We start from the raw sequence: 19,042 nt of genomic DNA, 5'->3' as shown, positions 1-19,042 counted from the left end.
TTTTAGTGTGTATCTTTAGGGTAAATTTCTAGAACTGGGGCTGTTGAGGAAAAGGGCAAACGTCTAAGTAGTTCTGGTATATTGTCAAATACTCCTCCAGAAGGGGTAATGACATTTTGTATGCTCATCTGCAACGTTTGAAAGGTTCTGTGTACCCACATCCTTGTCAACAGAGTGTATTGCCAAGCTTTTGAGTTAGAACTAATATCTTAATATAGTTTTATTCATATAGATTTTGCATATTTAAATTTATTTATTAAGGCACAATTTATACACAGTGAACTGCATAGATCTTAAGCACACATTTTGCCAAGGTCTGATAAATGTGCATTTCCATGTAACCCACATCTTAATCAAGAAATAGAACATTTCTGTCATTTTCATTTTCTAGGAAGCTCTCTGGTGTCCATTCTACTCAGAACTCCACACCTCCCTCCCCAGAGGCAGCCATTAAGCTATTCTACCACCATTGCTTAGTCTGTGCTGCTCTTAAGCTTCTTATAATAGAATCAAGTAGTATGTTCTATTTTGTCTTTGGCTACTTTTGTGTAACATATTATTTGTGAGATTAATTGTCTTGTTGCGTGTATCATCATAATAATTTGTCCTTTTTATTGCTGTGTAATATTTCATTGTATGAATATACCAATTTTTCTGTCCATTCTTCTGTTGATGGACATTTGGGTTTCCAATATTTCGGCTATTAGGAAAGTTACTAGAACATCGTTGTTCAAATCATATACATACAAATACACATTTTTTTAATGGCTATGCAGTTTGTCCATTTTGTCGAAGTAACTTGATTCCTTCAACCAGTATCCCATGGATAGATGTATGAGTATTTAAGTTGTTTATAATAATGTTTCTTTTGGTAATATATATAGGGTACATATGTGTTTAACTTTATAACAAATTGCCAAACAGCTTTCCTGTGTGCTCATCTCATTTTATACTATCATCCAGAATATATGAGACTTCCAGTGCCATATCTTTGCCACCATTTTGGCTGTTGGCTTTTACAGATTTGATATAAATGTGTAATGCATTAATTCCATTTTATATGCAGCATGTGTGGAGATAATGATAATTTTTTTTCTTTTTAGATCTCTTAATATGGTACATTATATTGACAGATTTTCTAATATGGAACCCCCTTGATAATTTTGGAATCAATTACATTTAATCATAGTGTATTAATATTTTTAATATGCTGTTGAATTCTATTTGCTGGGATTTTTAGGATTTTTGTGTGTGTGTGTGGTATGCAGGCCTCTCACTGCCGTAGCCTCTCCCATTGCGGAGCACAGACTCCGGACGCGCAGGATCAGCGGCCCTGGCTCACGGGCCCAGCCGCTCCGTGGCATGTGGGATCTTCCCAGACCAGGACACGAACCCGTGTCCCCTGCATCAGCAGGTGGACTCTCAATCACCAGGGAAGCCTGATTTTTAGGATTTTAAAATCAACTTCATAAATGAAATTAGCTCACAATTTTCTGGGATTTTTCCTTTTATCTTTATCAAACTTAAGTATCAATGTTACACTCACTTTATAAAAAGAATTAGAACATTGGTCTTCTCCTTTTCTCCCCTTAGCCTCTGAAATAAGTTATGAAGTATCTTAATTACCAACTTCTTTGAAAGTTTGATAGAAGATCCATGCAAAACCATCTGGACTCGGTGACTTTTTAAAAAAATAAATTTATTTATTTTATTTATTTATTATTTTTGGCTGTGTTGGGTCTGTTGTTGCGTGTGGGCCTTCTCTAGTTGCAGCAATTGGGGGCTACTTTTCATTGCAGCGTGCAGGTTTCTCACTGCGGTGGCTTCTCTTGTTGAGAAGCATGGGCTCTAGGCACACGGCTTCAGTAGTTGCAGCACGTGGGCTCAGTAGTTGTAGCTCATGGGCTCTAGAGTGCAGGCTCAGTAGTTGTGGTGCATGAGCTTAGTTGCTCCGTGTCATGTGGGATCTTCCCAGACCAGGGATTGAACCCGTATCCCCTGCATTGGCAGGTGGGTTCTTAACCATTGCACCACCAGGGAAGCCCCTAGACCTGGTGACTTTTTATGAGATGATTCTTTGATATTTTTGTCCATTTCTTCTATGGAAATTGGTTTATTTAAGCTTTTTTAATCTCTACTAATGTCAACTTTTAAAATTACATTTTCTTTCAAATTTCATCTCTCTCTTCTAGGTTTTCAAATACATTTTATTCTAATAAATCATAGACATTTTCAATAGTCTCATATTTGTTTTAATTTCATTCGCTTCAGTGGTTGTTTTCAAATTCATTTTATTTTATATATTGTTGTTTCTTCTTATTCTTTGTTTGTTCTGTAATATTTCTTTTATATATTGCTAGATTTGATTCATCAATGTCTTATATAGGATTTTTTTACCTATGTTCAGTCAGATTGATCTATTGTGTTCCTTTTCTGTAAAATCTTTGTCAGATTTTTGTATCAAGGTTACCCTGGTCTCATAAAATGAGGTGGGAAATGTTTATTACCCTTATTTTGAAGAATTTATATAATATTGGTGGGTTTTTTTCCTTAGATGTTTAGAAGAATTCACCTGTTAAGCCATCTGGGCCTGGAGCTCTTTTCTGGAAAAGTTTTTAAAATAACAGATTCAATTTCCATAATAGACAGAGGACTATTAAGATTTTCCTATTATTTGTGTCTATTTAAGTAACATTTTAAAAAAGAATTTGTCCACTTTAACTAATTGTCAAATTTACCAGGCATAGAATTTTATGTACTATATACTTATTATCATGATATTGTCTGTAAGATCTTTAGAGATGTCCCCTTTTATTATAGGTATTGGTCATTTTTCCTCTTTTTGTCCTTGCCTAGTCTTGCTAGGGATTTATTAATTTTATTAATCTACCCAAAGCACTAACTTTTGCCTTTGTTAATTTTTAGTACTAATTTTTATCTATTTCATTATTTTCTTCTAGTTTTTTAAAATTTCCTTTCTTTTACTTTCTGAAATTTGCTGTCCTTTTTCCCCCAGCTTTTAGAGGTAAAAGCTTAAGCTATTGATTTCCAAACTTTCTTCTTTCCTAACAAATACATTTAAAGCTATGTTTTATTCTTAAATACAGCTTTAGTTGTATCTTTCATTGTATTTATCTTATTTTCATTATAGTACAGTTCAAAAGTATTTTTTGATTTCCTTTACGATGTCTTTGACTGATGGGTTATTTAGAAGTGATTGCCTAGTTTCAAGCAGTTGTGAATTTTTAAGCTATCTTTTGTTTTTGATTTTTAACTTGATTCCACTATGGTCTGAATGATTCCAATCTTCAAAATTTGTACAATTATTTGTATAATTAAGGTTTTCTTTGTGGCCAACAATGTGGTCAATTTTTGTGACTTTTCCATTCCATTTTGAAGAACATGTATCCTCTTTCATCAGAATTCATAGTTCAATTTAGATCTATAAGATCTACCTTATTGATTATGCTGTTTAGGTATCTGTATCCTAATATTTTCTTCCCTGACTCTATCTTGAGTTAAGAGAGGAGAGTTTAGATTTCTTTTTACCAGTGTATTTCTGACTATTGCTTCTTGAATCTCATGTAGTTTCTGCTTTATGAAAGTGATTGATGTGTTATTGGGTGCATAAATATTAACAGCTGTTATAGATCTTCATTAAGATTCAGAACACTCAGCATTTTAAAGTGTCCTTCTTTTCCTTAATATTTTTTTGCTGGAGTTTTAACTTTTGGTGCCAATAGTTCAACCCCTGCTTTCTTTTATATTTATATCTGCCTGGTTCATTCAACATGACTGCTTTATAGTCTTATCCTCATTATTTAATCTTAGTTCTATAATTAAAGATATAAAATGCTTGTATGAGTCTTATCTAAATGTTCTACAGTAATCTTTGTTGGATGTTTTACTTTTATCACATTGAATTCAGAGGGAGTCCAGGGTTTGGCAAACCTGCTTGGACTTAGGCCAATGAAACTTCAAACTACAAAGGTGGCACTCAGTAAAATGTGGCTTGGGCATCTCAACCCTGACTGTGGCAATGCACCACTTGATTCTAATTTCATACATATATTCATTCTCTTACCTTTCCTTACTAATATAATCCTGTTTTGTATGGGCTACAACATATTCATCTGAAAGACAAAATTCCCTAGCCTTCCTTGTAGCCAGGATAAGGTCATGCGACACATTTCTGGCCAAAAAAAAAAAAAAAAAAAAAAATCAAAATTCTTCTGAAGATTCCTGGGAATGTTTTGCTTTTTCAAAATTTGTGCATTCCGGGCTTCCCTGGTGGCGCAGTGGCTGAGAGTCCACCTGCCAATGCAGGGGACGCGGGTTCGTGCCCCAGTCTGGGAAGATCCCACATGCCGTGGAGCGGCTGGGCCCGTGAGCCATGGCCGCTGAGCCTGCGCGTCCGGAGCCTGTGCTCTGCGACGGGAGAGGCCACAGCAGTGAGAGGCCCGCGTACCGCCAAAGAAGAAAAAAATAATAATTTGTGCATTCCCTTCCTGATTGTCAGTTCTCCTTTTAGATACTTATTCTCATTTTCCTCCTCTTCTTCTTCCTCTTTATCTTCCTACCCATCCTTTTTTCCTCTGTATCTTCCCTAAAAAATGGACAGGAAACTGGGAGATGGATCAGTCCTTTTTCAAATTTGAGGTGACTGTGAGAGGAAAGCCATTTGCTAATGATGGCAAAGCAGAAGAATAAAGAGCAGGTGTTATTGCTGATATGCTTACTTTTGGACTTCCTGCTTCTGGACTTCTTGTTTTGTAAAAAATATATATCCTCCTATTTAGTTGAGTCTCTGTGATTGGGTTTGTATTACACACAGGTAAACATAATATGTAACTAATATATTCAACTTCATTTCTAGACTTGCAGTCCCCATCCTTAGCTTTTTTTCCCACTGTCGTTCCTTAGTTTGCTTTTTAAACCTAAGGGAAGATTAATCTCTGATTTTGACCTTTGGCATTATTTTGGACTTGACTCACATTTGCTGTTTTATGCTTCCCTTTTCCATTCACTCCAGCTAGGTGTCAATTTCCTTAGCTGCCTACCTCCTCTCCTTTGTATCCCTGGTTCTGAAGGCTGCTGCTTAACTGGAGTGGGCATGGAGGTGTTCTCAAGCTTTTGACTTGGTGTCACAAGAACACATATCTGTTTAGTTTCTAAACCAAACGTCAGTTCCAAATGGAGCCTGTTATGTCACCTGTGATACATTGGTATCAGAATAAAGGCAACAATTTGCATAAAAGAAACCATGGTGGACATTGTAGAACAACCTTTTTTTTTTTAAAATAAATTTATTTACTTATTTATTTTTGGCTGCATTGTGTATTTGTTGCGGCATGCAGGCTTTCTCTAGTTGTGGTAAGCAGGGGCTACTCTTCGTTGCGGTGAGAGGGCTTCTCATTGCGGTGGCTTCTCTTGTTGTGGAGCACGGGCTCTAGGCATGCGAGCTTCTGTAGTTGCAGCATGTGGGCTCAGTAGTTGTGGCTCGTGGGCTCTAGAGCACAGGCTCAGTAGTTGTGGTGCACGGGTTTAGTTGCTCCGCGGCATGTGGGATCTTCCTGGATCAGGGATCCAATCCGTGTCCCCTGCACTGGCAGGCAGATTCTTAACCACTGCGTCAGCAGGGAAGTCCCATAGAATAGCCTTGAGCTTGTTAGCTCAGAACTGTGAAAAATACAGTACATTGAACTTATCAGTTGAATGCCTTAACAATCCACAAAGCCATCCCCTACCTAAAACATCAAGCAAATATACGAACAACAACGCTACTCAGAAAGAACTTGTGCAACCTATGAGCCTTCCCCTTTCAGATGCTTTGGAGGAAAACATGTTAGTTTTGGTTCTGGAGAAGCTGAGTGACATAATCTTGATACATACAAAGGTAACTTCTCCCCTGAGTAGCTCCATAATAATGATCTTAAGATGTATACTTCAGGATCCTATTATTACTGAGAACTCATTGTAAGACAAATACAGAGTTATAAACAAAGACTTCTGAAAGATATGGTGGTGATTAGGCACTTTTAATCTAATTTTTTCTCACAAGGAATTTAGGCCCAGGCAGCTTAAATTACCTGCTCAGGCTCCCACAGCTGGCACTAAACCTACTTAGATAATGCTAATCTTAAATTTTCTATCCAGATCAGGAAAAGCTTGTCATTATGTAAATGGGTGAGAGGATTATTACAGATATTACTCCTTTTGGTCAAAGTATATAAGTAATTTATAAACTTTGGAAACTTATTGGTGGGTAATTGGGAAATTCTGGCTTACAGGCACTTTAGAGATAGAGAAAGAGGATCCAACTCAAATTGATGTCGGCATCATTTTGGCATAATACATTCCTCCTTTCTGTCCCCTTTTTAACAACCAAAAACCAGCATCCATTTATGAACAAAAGTATGTCTATAGAGTTGTGGGATCAAGCACCATATGTCAAGGGACCTGGAAGGAGTCTCTCCCAACTGTGCATCTGGCAAAAGGAAGACAGACCTTTGTGCAGTCTGCGAACCAGCAGGAGCTGGTGAACCTGCCCCAACACCCCTTGCCGGCAGTTGAGGAAAACCTGGAGAGTGCTGACTTGGGCAGCCATCCAAGATAAGAGAGACTTTGTAGAGGTCTAGCCTTCCTGAGGGGCTATTCCAACACTCCATTGGAGCAAAAACAAAAACAAAAAACAAAACCAAATTTGGGTGCTTTGGAGAGGGTGAGAGGAACCACCCAGCTCTGTCCCTCCCCCAAGGTGACACAGCGCAAGGCTGAACTAACTGGTGGCAAGCTCTCTTGGGGAAGAAAAGGTGAGTGGTGAACGAGTGCCAGGCTACCCCAGCTGTATGGGAAGCTACTGGAGAAACCCATTTCTCTCCAGCTATACCCACAGTACTGAAGCGAGGACATCCATGACTGGAGGATGAGAGGAGATGAGGAGAGAGGCAGATAAGAATATCAAAGGGCATTAGAGAATCCTGCTGACTGTTTTCAGGACTCCACAGGAAGCCCACCTGCGAGAATCCCCCCCATCAGAACTGCAGGCATCCTCAATGCCCCAATTAGTAAATGCACACCTCGCCCCACTCTTCTGCTGGCTCCTTGTGTGGGCTCCCAAGTGTGGCAAATGGAGTGTGCTCAGAAAATCAGACCGAAGTCTGTGGGCAAGGAAGAAATCACAAACTTGAGCTGTGGCACTACTTTTTGGAAAAAAGAGATAGGTTTCCAGCAGCTCACCTGGTGAGTAGTAAGAACCAGAGAAGGCATAAAAGCTTAAGAATTCTGCCACAAAGGGGGGCAAGAAGTGTGGAGTTGGTGTATCCATAGAAGGTCAGAGAAACCCCAGATATAATAGGACAAAGGATCAATGTATCTCACCTGACAGGAACTAGTAAAGATTTGTGGGTGATTCTGCTACTTCAAATGTGAAATCATCAATGCAGAACTCCAAAAACATGAAGAATCAAGGAAATTTGTCATCATCAGAATAAAACAATAATCTCCAATTACCAAACTCAAAGACATGGAATTTTGCAATTTACTCGATAAAGAATTCAAAATAGCTCAATGAGCTACAAGAAAACACAGTAAGACAATTTAACAAAATCAGGAAAACAATACATGAACAAAATGAGAAATTTAACAGAGATAGAAATCATAAAAAAGAACCAAACAGAAATTCTGGAGCTGAAGAATCTAATGAATGAAATGGAAAATGCAATAGAAAGCATCTATAGCAGAGTAGCTACCATAATTTGTTAACAAACACATAATATAAAAAGACATAGCTTGTGATATAAAAAATATAAAAGTCGGGGAGTAGAAGTGTAGAGTTTTCATATGTGATTGAAGTTAAGTGGCTATCATATTAAAATGAACTTTTTCCATAAGACGTTTTATGTAAACTTCCTGGCAACCAGAAAACTAAAACCTAGAGTAGATTTACAAAAGATAAAGAAAAGGGAATCAGAGTGGAAAATCAAGAAAAACAGTCAGAATAGAAAAAGAGACTGAGTCTTGCTTAATCCAGAATGACTACTCTGATCTTTGCTATTAAGGAAAATGGAGAACCAGGCATCCATGTGGCTTCTAAGGAGAGACTGAAGCTGGGGTCTAGGACTTCAGTCAAAGTCTTAGATGGGAGATCTTGGGTTTCAACATCACACGTTTGCAAAATGTTTGATTTTCCAACAGCCTTACCTAAAGCCACCAGAAAGTCTTTAGGAACTGTGAACAGAGCTACAAAAAAAGTCAGTAAAGACTAATAGATGCCTCAGAGACAAACTTCTCTGCCAAAAAGATGACCAAAAGCACTGTTAAAGAAAAAACTCTGTTCCTGCCTCAAATGATACCTATCCAGAAATAGAGACACATTTTCCCTTCAATCCTCTAGATTTTGAGGGTTTTGACCTGCCTTAAAAGCACCAAATTAGACACCTCCCCTTGAATGGAGTGTCTCTCGATTCTCAGTGAGGAGAGGAAACTTGAAAAGTTGTTATACCTTGGCCCCTCTTCACCTTTGAAGATTCCCTCTTCATCAGGGGGAATTTAATCTGTTGCAGTTTCTTTCAAGCAATTTGTCAACTCTGGATGTTGAATTGCCACCTGTTTGCTCTGACTTAGATATTTAAATTTCTTATCACTTTATACTTTGTGTGTGCTTTTGTATTAATAAGCAATTTTTTTGTTTAACAAGAAGAAAATGGAAAATCACTAATTTAAAATGGTAAGCAGATACAGAGGAAAAAAGAAACAACGGAACTACAAAACACCTAAAAAACAACTAATAAATGACATTAATTAGGCCTAACATATCAATAATTACTCTAAATGTAAATGGAATAAATTCACCAACCAAAAGTCACAGAGTGTATAAAGGGATAAAAAAACAAGACCTAACCATATGCTGCCTATAGGAGGCTCACTTCAGCTTTAAGAATATACATAGGCTCAAAATGAAAGGATGGAAAAAGATAATCCTTGCAATTGGAAACCAAAATAAAGTGGGGGTGGCTATACTTATAATAGACTTTAAGCCAATACAGTAACAAGAGAAAAAGAAGGTCATTATATAATAATTAAGGGGTCAATTTATCAAAAAGATATAACAATCATAAAAATATAGATACATAACAATGGAGCAGCTGACTATATTAAGCAAATACTAACATATCTGAAGGGAGAAATAGACAACAATATCATGATAGCAGGGGATTTCAATATCCTACTTTCAGCAATGGATAGATCATCTAGACAGAAAATCAAGAAGGAAATGTTAGACTTGAACTATATATTAGACTAAAAGGATCTAACAGATATTTATAGAACATTCCATCCAACAGCAGCAAAATACACATTCTTCTCAAGTGCACATAGAACCTTCTCAAGGATAGGTCATATGACAGGTAACAGAATAAGTCTTAGTAGATTTAAGAAGATTGAAATCATACCAACTATCTTTTCTGATAACAATGATATGAAATTAGAAATCAACAACAAGAGGAAAGCTGGAATGTTTATGAGCATGTGGAAACTAAACAACACACTCTTGAACAAACAATGGTTATCAGGACCTAGCGGGTGGGGAAGTTGTTATTAAAGGTTACACCTTTGCAACTAGAAGATGAGTGAGTTCTGGAGATCTAATGGGCAGTATAGTGATTATAGTCAATAATACAGTATTACATACTTCAAAATTGCTAGGAGACTAGATCTTAAATGTTCTCACTACAGAAAAGAAATAATTGTGTGACCTGACAGAGGAGTTAGCTAAAGCTCTGGTGGTAATCATATGGCAATATATAAATGTAAATTGACATGTTCACCATAAACAAACACAATGTTATGTCTTTATCATATCTCAATAATAAAAGAGAGAAAGAGAGTTGGCAATGCTGTCTGTATACAGCAAAGAAATGTCTCTGGCATGGCAATGAGCATCAGACTGGCCCAAGATACTGGACACTGCAGGACAGGGAGATAAGAGTACAGGGTATGATAGACAAATTTAAATGTCTGCAGGTGCCAGACAAGTAAGATGTATAAATAAAGTGGACTGGGGAAAGTGGCTACCTGTGTACATTATCTGGTTGTGAATGTATAACATGCACAGGTGTGTGTGTGTGTGTGTGTGTGTGTGTGTGTGTGTGTGTGTGTGTGTAGGGGGCACAATAGTGAGCTGAAAAGCATGTGACCATTCAGAAGAAGGCAGCTGGTTCTCAGCTTCAGAAGAGATTTGTTTTGTGGGTCTAATATTTCCTGAGGACCTAATTTTTCAAGAAATCAACACTTTAATGTAAAATACCTTGATTTTTCAATGTTGGCCAAAAACGTTAAAGCACTGTGTAACAACTTAAAACGTGAAACCACGGCTGGGCATCGAATTGGCTTATGGGCTACCAGCTTAGGAAGCAGGGGTATTTGGAAGGAGTAGGAGCACAAAGAAGAGAGAAAACAGACCATGGTGAAGAAGCTTGAAATTTTTATTCAGTCTATCTTTTATATATTGAAAGCTGAGCATTTTTATGACAAAAGTTTTAAGAAGAAAGTTCACTTTCAGTTTCACAACTGTGGCTACCAGTCCTTCCCTTATCCTATTATTATAACACAGATATGTTGTGATTGGAGTAATTTATATATACAAACTATATCATAGAACAACAATTTCATTGCTAAGTGTAAGCAGGTTAGGGTACTTCATCCAAAATAAGAAAAAAATAAGAGAATTCTGCATTTTTTTTATTTTAAATCTGACATTTTAGCACTATTTTGACAATGGTTTATTTACTCATGATCTTTTGGTTACAAAATATTAAAAGGAAATTTATTTATTGGCATGCAAAGCAATATGGCTTTAGAATACACCTCTTAAATTTACAGAACTTAAAATTTCAAACATCCCACATGGCTGGCAGGTGATATTGTGACGATGAACTTGAGCAATGACACACTTACTTCCTGGAGATTTAAAAAAAAGAGAAAATGACTTAACATAGTATAATACACAGATGATATAGTTAACTTATCCAGGAAATATTTCAATGATTTATTTTGATCAAAGTTATTTATGTCTTTTCATCTTATATATGCCTTTGTCTTTTGGAGTTTTCAAATATTTACATTTGAAGATGGCTTACCCTAAATTGTCCCTATCAAGATATATAAAATGTATGAATAATTATAAAAAAGGCAATTACAACCTACCAAGATAAGTGGTTACTTTTGGCATTTAAATTTTTACTGCTACGTTTATTACATTAAGTATTTAATACCATATATACTGGCATTTTACTTTGTGCTAAAATTTCAACATACACAGCAATTTGCAATGTGTTCCGAATGCCTTGTCCCTTATTGACACTCAGGAAATGTGTTTGGAATAAATGAGTGAATGGATAAAATTGTAATGACAGAAAACAAATATAATAATGTACTCTTGAATGATTATAATTTTGATTATATATCAAGAGAGTAAAGACTCTCTCCCCACATAGGAACAACCTGTAGCAGTACGATAATATTTATGAAAATGTTGATGGTTTTCAGAATAAACTAAAATAAATCACCTGTCAGTAATTTTTGTCTGAAGCAACCAGTTTATAAAGTCTCGAGTGGCAAGATTATCGAGAACTGTGTTCATCTCATCAGAGAAAGAGCCATCGGCGTGTCTGCGGTGGAGTTCTTCAACAATGGTGACTTCTTCTGGGAAACTGAGAAAAAGAGAGGTGAAATCAGTACTTGGTTAAACGTTTCAAATAAATGCTTATTGGTTGCCTATCACTGGTAACATGTGTAAGCATCGCTGAGAAAACCATATGTTTCTATTTACAGAGGGCCTATCACGAAAAGCCTCATAGAAACTTGCATATCAGAAAGGGATTAGGTAGAATAGCGCAGAGCTGGGACCTGAAACTAAGGCCTTTTCCATATTCCAGCTGCTTCAAAGATTTTAGGGTATTGCCAACACAGAAGTTATTATTGAGACCTTTAATTTGTTTATAATTCATAAAAATATATTCTAGCCTATAAAACTAGTGATTATCAAAACAGCCTTGCCAAGTGCAGTATTAAGGGATTAAACCTTAGTCTGTATCAGATTTTTCTCTTCGATTGATTTATTTAGCAGAATTTTTGGTATGCCTTTAAAACACTATAAAATAGCGTCAAGTGTAAGTGACTATTTTCCCACTGATTTTGTAAATTTGATTGTGTGACTATTTTCCCATTGATTTTGTAAATTTGATTGTTAATGTTTTAAAAATCAGCAACAATACTAGTTCCCTTTTGCCTCGAGAGCTCTTTAAAGTCTCACTAAAAATAAAAATAGAGTGGAACATGAATTTCCTGCTTCTCATAATTCAAATGTCAATCAAAATGGTCACAAGAAAACAGGATGGTTCAGGGGTCTGATTGGTTGTGGTAAGACCCAAGAAAGTACCTAAAGTTCTTGGGCGTATTTTCAGCTGTGATAATTTAATGGTTATCTTTATGACAGTCCCTAAAAAATGGGCACATCGTTAAATATATGGGTGTTGCCACATATCTGTATTTTGAATGTCATTTCATTAAACGTCTTAAGTTTAATTCCTTTCAGTCTTTATCACATTTTTACCTCAATACTTACTAACACATAAATTATGTAAATATTTAAAGTGAAACTAAGTTTTCTGCATTATTTCTTCTTTTCCTTTATCCCTAGTTTTCCTGGACAGTCCTAGTTTAAGCTTATTTTCCTGGTGTAGTTATCAAAAGCACTCTGATTATTCTCAAAAGTGTCCTGGATTGACAAATTAATACCTTAATTATAATACAACTATAATGGGGGATAAAAAGTAACCTGTTTGACTCTATTAATACTTGCTAACAGAGATAAAACAGATGAGACTTTTGTAAATTGTCTCCCACCAACAGGAGTTATTTCTTTACTCTGTCAGACTATACTAATGGCTTCTGTAAGGCAGATCCATATATAGATAACCGTATTCTAAGTTTTTCACATCAAGCAAAAAAAAAAAAGAAAGAAAAGTTGAATAAGAATGTACAGACTTACTCTCGCCTTCCTCGGCCTTTCACCAGCCAAGCAATGAATTCCTTGGCGGCTTGGCCTTCCAGATAAGAACTTACATCACTGGTAAAGGTCCCTTCAGCATGTCTCTCAAATTCATCGTGACGTTTGGCAATGTTATTCCTGAAAGAAATGTGAAAGTTAAATTGAAGATCTGTCTCTTTAGAAATATGATTCTCACCTATAAGCAAGCAGTGGCAGCTTTGGGTTCGGGATTCTGTGTGGTTTTGAGAGATGAGGGTGGGTAGAGGACTTGTCTGGAAGCTACATTAATTATCTGGAGTGAAGGTTGATGGGGGGCTAATAAAAATTATGGGGAGCTAAGCTCCCTCACTCCACCTAGTGACCCATTTTCACCTGCCCTGCTTATCTGTGCCATTGACTATTAAAGCAGCATTTTCTTCCATCTCAATGTATGGGGGCTATCCACTGTGCTATGCTACCTGCAAACAAAGCAGCAGCTTGTCATTAGTACATATGGGGTCAGAGTTAGTTAACTGAATCAAGGGAAAGCAAAGGTGCATCTCAAAATGTCATCAAAAGACCACATGATATTGGATTAAAGGAAATGTGTGATGGGCTAGCAGTGAGGAAAGCTAAGAAGATGACCCCGTATCACCCTCAAATGTGTACTGTGCTCTGTGGAGGTGGTTGACCAGATAGACGGTCAGTTGCTCCATCATATATTAGCCCTGGAAGGTTTCATCTTAAACACAACAGAAACTGCCTGGGAGCTAGGATTGTTTTACATTAGTTTACCAAGTCATGGCATTCTCTTTCTAGAAATGAACATAGTTGTTTGCATTTTTTCAAATATGTGATTTCTCCCATTTCACCAGTGGCTTCATTTGTAATCCTTAACGAGGACTTCTCGCAGTGTCTTCTCTGACCATGACTACCATCTTTCCTGTACTCTCCAGTTTAAGGATTTTTGGTCAACAGCTCTTTTTTATTCTTCTTGCTGGCTCGTCTCACTCTGTCCCCCTTCTCCATTCTATCTGGACAAATTTATTCCCTTTTCCTGATTTTTAGATTCCTTCAGCTACTTTGTGTGTATAACTCCCTTCCTCTTGTGGATCACCCTCCAAAGTAATTGTGAAATTCCACCATCCCTGTGAAACTCTTGCAGCTGATTTCGTCCAGTAGCCTGGATGCAGCAAAAAATAAACAAAAAAACCCCCCGAAACTGTCAAAGGAAATCCAGCATTAAAATGTATGCCTTGCGATAGGCTTGTGTTCTTATATACCTTCTTCTCTCTTTATGCTGTGCAGCTAGACTGTAATTTTAAATGTGTATCTTGGATTGTATTCTACAAGAAAAAGACTGCATCTGTTTCCACTCCTTACCGTGACTAACTTGGCTAGAGGATACTTTGTGATCATAGTCATGAGTTTGAATCCTACAAGGGAATGTTGAATTTGCTCTTATCTTTTGGTCAGGATTAGATTTCTAATCTTGCAGGTCCACAAAAGTCAGCTTTCAATTTTAAAGGAAAATGGGCATGAAGTGAATATTGCTAAGACCACACTTGGGAAAATTTAAATTCTCTGTCCCATTGGAGGGTGGGTAAGAGTTATGGAGGGATGAGGGGTGGGACATTCAGAGGCACATTATGAAGGATAGCATCACCAACCTTGAAAATCATCAAAATTGAAAGAGCTGATGGGCACTATTTGATAGGCACGATAACTTAAGAAAGTCAGGAGGAATTTTAGACGTATTTAAGTAATACATTTGTGTGCAAATTTCTGATCAGGTTCAGACTCTTACTTATTCCTCTTGGTGTTCATCAACCACTGTACAAAATCCTGGGCGCGCCTGGAGTCCAGATACTTGCTGTAGTCACTGGTGAACGTGCCCTGCGAGTGGCGCTTGTCTTCACTCATCTGATCTGGATCATTGAGCGGGTCGGTCTGGGGAGCTGGAAATGATCTGTGAAGAAGAGTGACTGGTGCAATTAAATCTCTCCTCAAGAGTAGATTCACTTGAGAAGCAGCTTCTCTACAAAACACAGAACCACATGAAGTTGGAAGGCAGGTTCCTTGAGTATTTCAGTTGGCAGTTCAGAAAGACCTTAATGTGCCATGGGAATCCCATGGTTTTACCAGAGTTGAATACACTCCGATTTGGAATTCTAGCAATTGATTTTTCAACTGGCTTCTTTTTTCTGAAATAAGATTAAATAAATCTTTTTTTAACAATTTCATCTACTCGTAATTATGTTAATAATGCCAGAAGAGAGCAACGCCTTGAATATTTTAAAAGAGTGAAGAATACCAAACCGTTTTTTGGGGGGCAGCAGATTTATGTTCCGAATTCTGTTTCGCATATATTAATATAAAAAAGTAGCTCCGTTACCTGGCTATGTGGTAGCTAATGGTGAAGGAAAAACAATTAAAAATTCGAAGAAAGGCAAGAAAAAGCCCACTTGCTAATTTGAAACTGTGTAGTGGATAATCCACATGCCAGTAATCAACAGTTGGTTGGCACGGCTATGTGGGGAAATATTCAATATGATTAAAACTCAAAAATAGAAATGAGATACTATTTTTACCTATCAAATTAGCAAGGATTAAATACCGAGGAGGATATTATGAGAGGAGTATTTCTATAATGCTGATGGGAGTGTGCATGTGTATGACTTTTCTGGAAAGCAAGTTGGCAAGATAAAACATTTAAACTCATTCAGATCCTTTGACATGATTATTTTACTAGAAATAAATACTAGAAATAAATCCTCAGAAAAATAGTAAGAAATGTAGGGAGAAATGTTACTTGCAGCATTCTTTGTGGGAAAATTTGAAGAACCCTTACGTATTCAATAGAGCAGGAGTAGCTAAATAAATATTGTATATTTATGAGGTGGAATAGTATGTAGCCATTAAATACCATACACTTAATAGATATTTGTAATGATATAATAAAAATAAGCTAACAATACAATGCTAAGAGACAGAACATAATACAAAGCTGTAACTCATCGGGATATATTTATATACAGTACATGCATATTTTTATAATGAGCACGTATGACTTTTACAATTAGTAAGAAACAATGTTATTTTCTAGAAAAGAGTAAAAGAGGAAAAGTTGGTGTGAATAATTAAAATGACCTACTCTGCAGTGTGAGTAATGAATGAATGGGGAGTATTAGCTGAAGATTTCAAAGAGCTATAATTTCCCACGTAACATATTTTTCAACATTGCCTAGCCCTTCGGTTATGAAACGACATACTCTGATCTGTTCTCTAGAAAAGCCTTTATCACAATGATACTTTACACATTTGAAAATTGTGCAGAGTATTTACTCCAAATTACTGAGACCTATTTACTAATCACAGTTATCTCAGGCTGTATTCTAACCATAGTGCTATATTAGTTCAAGTCTAACGATTTAATACCTGGATTTCTCCTCTGTGTCCTGAAGGGAACGTTGCCAGCTGCCTTGGACCAGCATTACAAGCAATCCAGCCACAAAGTAAATGCTTTTCATTTTTGCTGCCTGTTGGAACAGAGAGTCAAGGGAAAGATAGAGACCCTCAACCATATTTAAACCAGTCAGACTAAATTAGTTCAATTTTGACTAAGTAAATATTACAAATAGAACAAAAAGCTAGTCATCAATTTTATTCTGATTATATTTTGAGTAATTTCAAATATGAGATTATATTTTTCCTGCAGTTCTTTTTTATTTTTTTTGGTGGCTAAAAAGAATACAAAAGATGTGTAGCACTATGAAGCTTTTTCATTAGTGTAGGACACTTCTGTTAATGATTAGAAGGCTCATTTCCAGAATTGAAATTAAAAATGTCCACGATAAACATTGAAAATACCCACTGTAGATGATATGCTACATATGGTTAGCCTGAATGGCGCCTTATCCGTAATGCCACCCTCTTCACTATCAGTCTGGCTTTCAATTAATAGTCCTTCACTTCCAAGCATTTACATTATACTGCATTTCAACCATCTTAAAGCAGCCTCAGGCTACAACTTGGCATACCAGCTGTCGGTTCAGATGTATTATTCATTTATATTTTAAATAGTGTAACTTGGTCTAGACTTTGTAATTATAAAGCGGCCAACAGATTTGAGGTATTTTAGGGTGCTTTGACCTGTTCTAAATTAAAGGAAAAAAAATCATTTTAAAGACAAGCAATTTGCAACAAGAACTAATGCTTCTGGCAACTTGAACAATCACAACTAAGAAACTAAGAGATCACTGTCATAAAGAAAATTAATGCTTGCTTCTGAAGTCTTGGAAGTCCCCTGGTTGTTTTATAATTGGACTGAGTCCAGGACGTGTCATTCACTGCTAGTGACACCCTAGACCAGGTTGTAGAATACCTCGCATCACAAGCAGATGCCTCATGAAGCCATGGGATGCCAAGGACATCATGATGCAGTGTGGATGGGCGGGGTGGGACCAACATGAATGTGGCCAGAATGTCCCCACAGGACAAGCACCCCTATTTTCTGAATGAAAACCTCAAGTCCAGTGTTTGTCATGAACTTCCCTCTGCTACTTTCAACCGATCGTGTTTACTTTGAGAAGTGGGGATTTCAATCCAAGTTTGATCATGCTTATCCATAAAATATTTGAATGAGTATTTTTAGCAAATGGCATTTGGTTTGAAATAAGTATTTTATAAATATTATCATTTTAAACTATCAGTCTTTTCTTTAACATCTTAGCCACACTTACTATCGGTCTTTGGCACTAAAACATGGAGACTGTAATACCTGCATGATATTTTTTTTCCTTTGAAAGATTAACTCTTTTTAGATTAAGAGGTCAGTTAGACAAAGCCACACAATAGGCATTACATATTCATCCTTCTTCATTCATCAACATTCAATTACTAATATGGCATTTTGCTGTGCTTCAGTTTATCTGGTTGGCAAACTTTGGAAACCTTGCCAAATATATAGGCAGGGTCTTCTGATTATAATTTTTAATGATAAATTTATGCTTTCAGAAACTTGAAAATTAAAGCAAGCATTTCTCTTTAAGATTACTAAAGAGTCATTGTTGGAAAGTCAATTGAGAACTGTAATTCCTTCCACACAATGTCCCTAACGGTTTTACAGTATCTTCTATGACGTCCTCTGGAGGCAGATATGGAGCAGGTGGTTTTCTGCCCCTGAGAGAGCTGGTAGAAGAAACAACCATACAGAAGAGAATGTTCGAAGTCCTCTCCAGGCAGCAGAATGAGCTCTACTGAAAGAAGTAACTGATTTTTAAAATTGTATTTATTCATTGTGTAAAAGTCAACAGAACTGTGAAAAATTTAAGAATAAGGTTGTTTGAATACCACGACTTGAGAAAGCAAATATTTGCGTTATTTTGGTATCAAAATCTTATTCAATAAGAGAAGACTTTCCAATTACTTCCTACCCCTGCTTTAGTCAGCCTACAGAAAGAATCTGCAGTTTTACAAGAACCTTACATTTCCACTCAAATTTAAAAGGAGATATGGTACCAATAGTATTTCCTGAATAGAAAGTCTTTTAGAAAGATTAATCTTTGACCTAGACAAGGTGACATACAGTATATCCCTAAATATATTGGTGCTTTAGGCCAAATGCTTTTAAAACTGGCTAGATCATTTCCTCTCACAGGTGTTAATTAGTATGTGTGGAAAAGAAACCATACCACGTAATCATTTACCCATTGAGGATCTTCATAAAAGTGTTCTTTATCCTTAAGAGCTTAAGTAGGTACTTTAGGACATCTGATTGTTTTTTCTAATGGTATTTACTATAATTTCATTTTGACATGTAAACATTTTAGATATTTTATTTATTACTATTGGTCCTCAATACATAGTAAGTAATTATTAATCTATGCGTTTACTCAGCTCCATCCACAGAATTCCCAGTAATCGATGATATTTGTTCTCTGCACAAAATATGCTATGTCTTATTTACAAAGAGCTGATTTCATGGACTTTGATTTTTTGATAGCCTTATCA

The 19,042-nt window shown here is 36.5% G+C and overlaps 1 protein-coding gene and 1 pseudogene across 1 annotated transcript; one reads left to right on the top strand and one right to left on the bottom strand.

The window, feature by feature from the left end:
- The first annotated feature begins 8,033 nt into the window (after window positions 1-8,033).
- Window positions 8,034-8,633, top strand: LOC113624940 (securin-like; annotated as a pseudogene).
- Window positions 8,634-10,466: 1,833 nt separating this feature from the next.
- Window positions 10,467-16,560, bottom strand: GCG (glucagon). The gene is made up of 5 exons (XM_027078254.1): window positions 16,469-16,560; window positions 14,838-14,999; window positions 13,052-13,189; window positions 11,568-11,711; window positions 10,467-10,959 (listed from the first exon to the last, which is right to left on the bottom strand). The coding sequence occupies exons 1-5, from the start codon at window positions 16,558-16,560 to the stop codon at window positions 10,953-10,955; spliced, it is 543 nt and encodes a 180-aa protein (XP_026934055.1). The 3' UTR covers window positions 10,467-10,952.
- Window positions 16,561-19,042: the final 2,482 nt, after the last annotated feature.

This window comes from Aethalodelphis obliquidens, unplaced genomic scaffold (genome assembly GCF_003676395.1).
Source record: "Aethalodelphis obliquidens isolate GAN/ISIS:26980383/991018 unplaced genomic scaffold, ASM367639v1 scaffold2, whole genome shotgun sequence".
Classification (NCBI taxonomy): Eukaryota; Metazoa; Chordata; class Mammalia; order Artiodactyla; family Delphinidae; genus Aethalodelphis; species Aethalodelphis obliquidens.
Note: the sequence above shows the minus strand (reverse complement) of the source record. Positions and strands in the feature narration are given on the sequence as shown.

What these genes read in the sequence shown, in the direction of transcription:
- GCG (XM_027078254.1), bottom strand. Translation starts at nt 16,560, where the DNA reads ATGAAAAGCATTTACTTTGTGGCTGGATTGCTTGTAATGCTGGTCCAA. An exon ending in ATGAACACCAAGAGGAATAA is followed by an intron (nt 13,190 to 14,837) that starts GTAAGAGTCTGA and finishes CATTTCTTTCAG; the next exon opens with GAATAACATTGCCAAACGTC. An exon ending in AAAGGCCGAGGAAGGCGAGA is followed by an intron (nt 11,712 to 13,051) that starts GTAAGTCTGTAC and finishes TCTTTTTCTCAG; the next exon opens with TTTCCCAGAAGAAGTCACCA.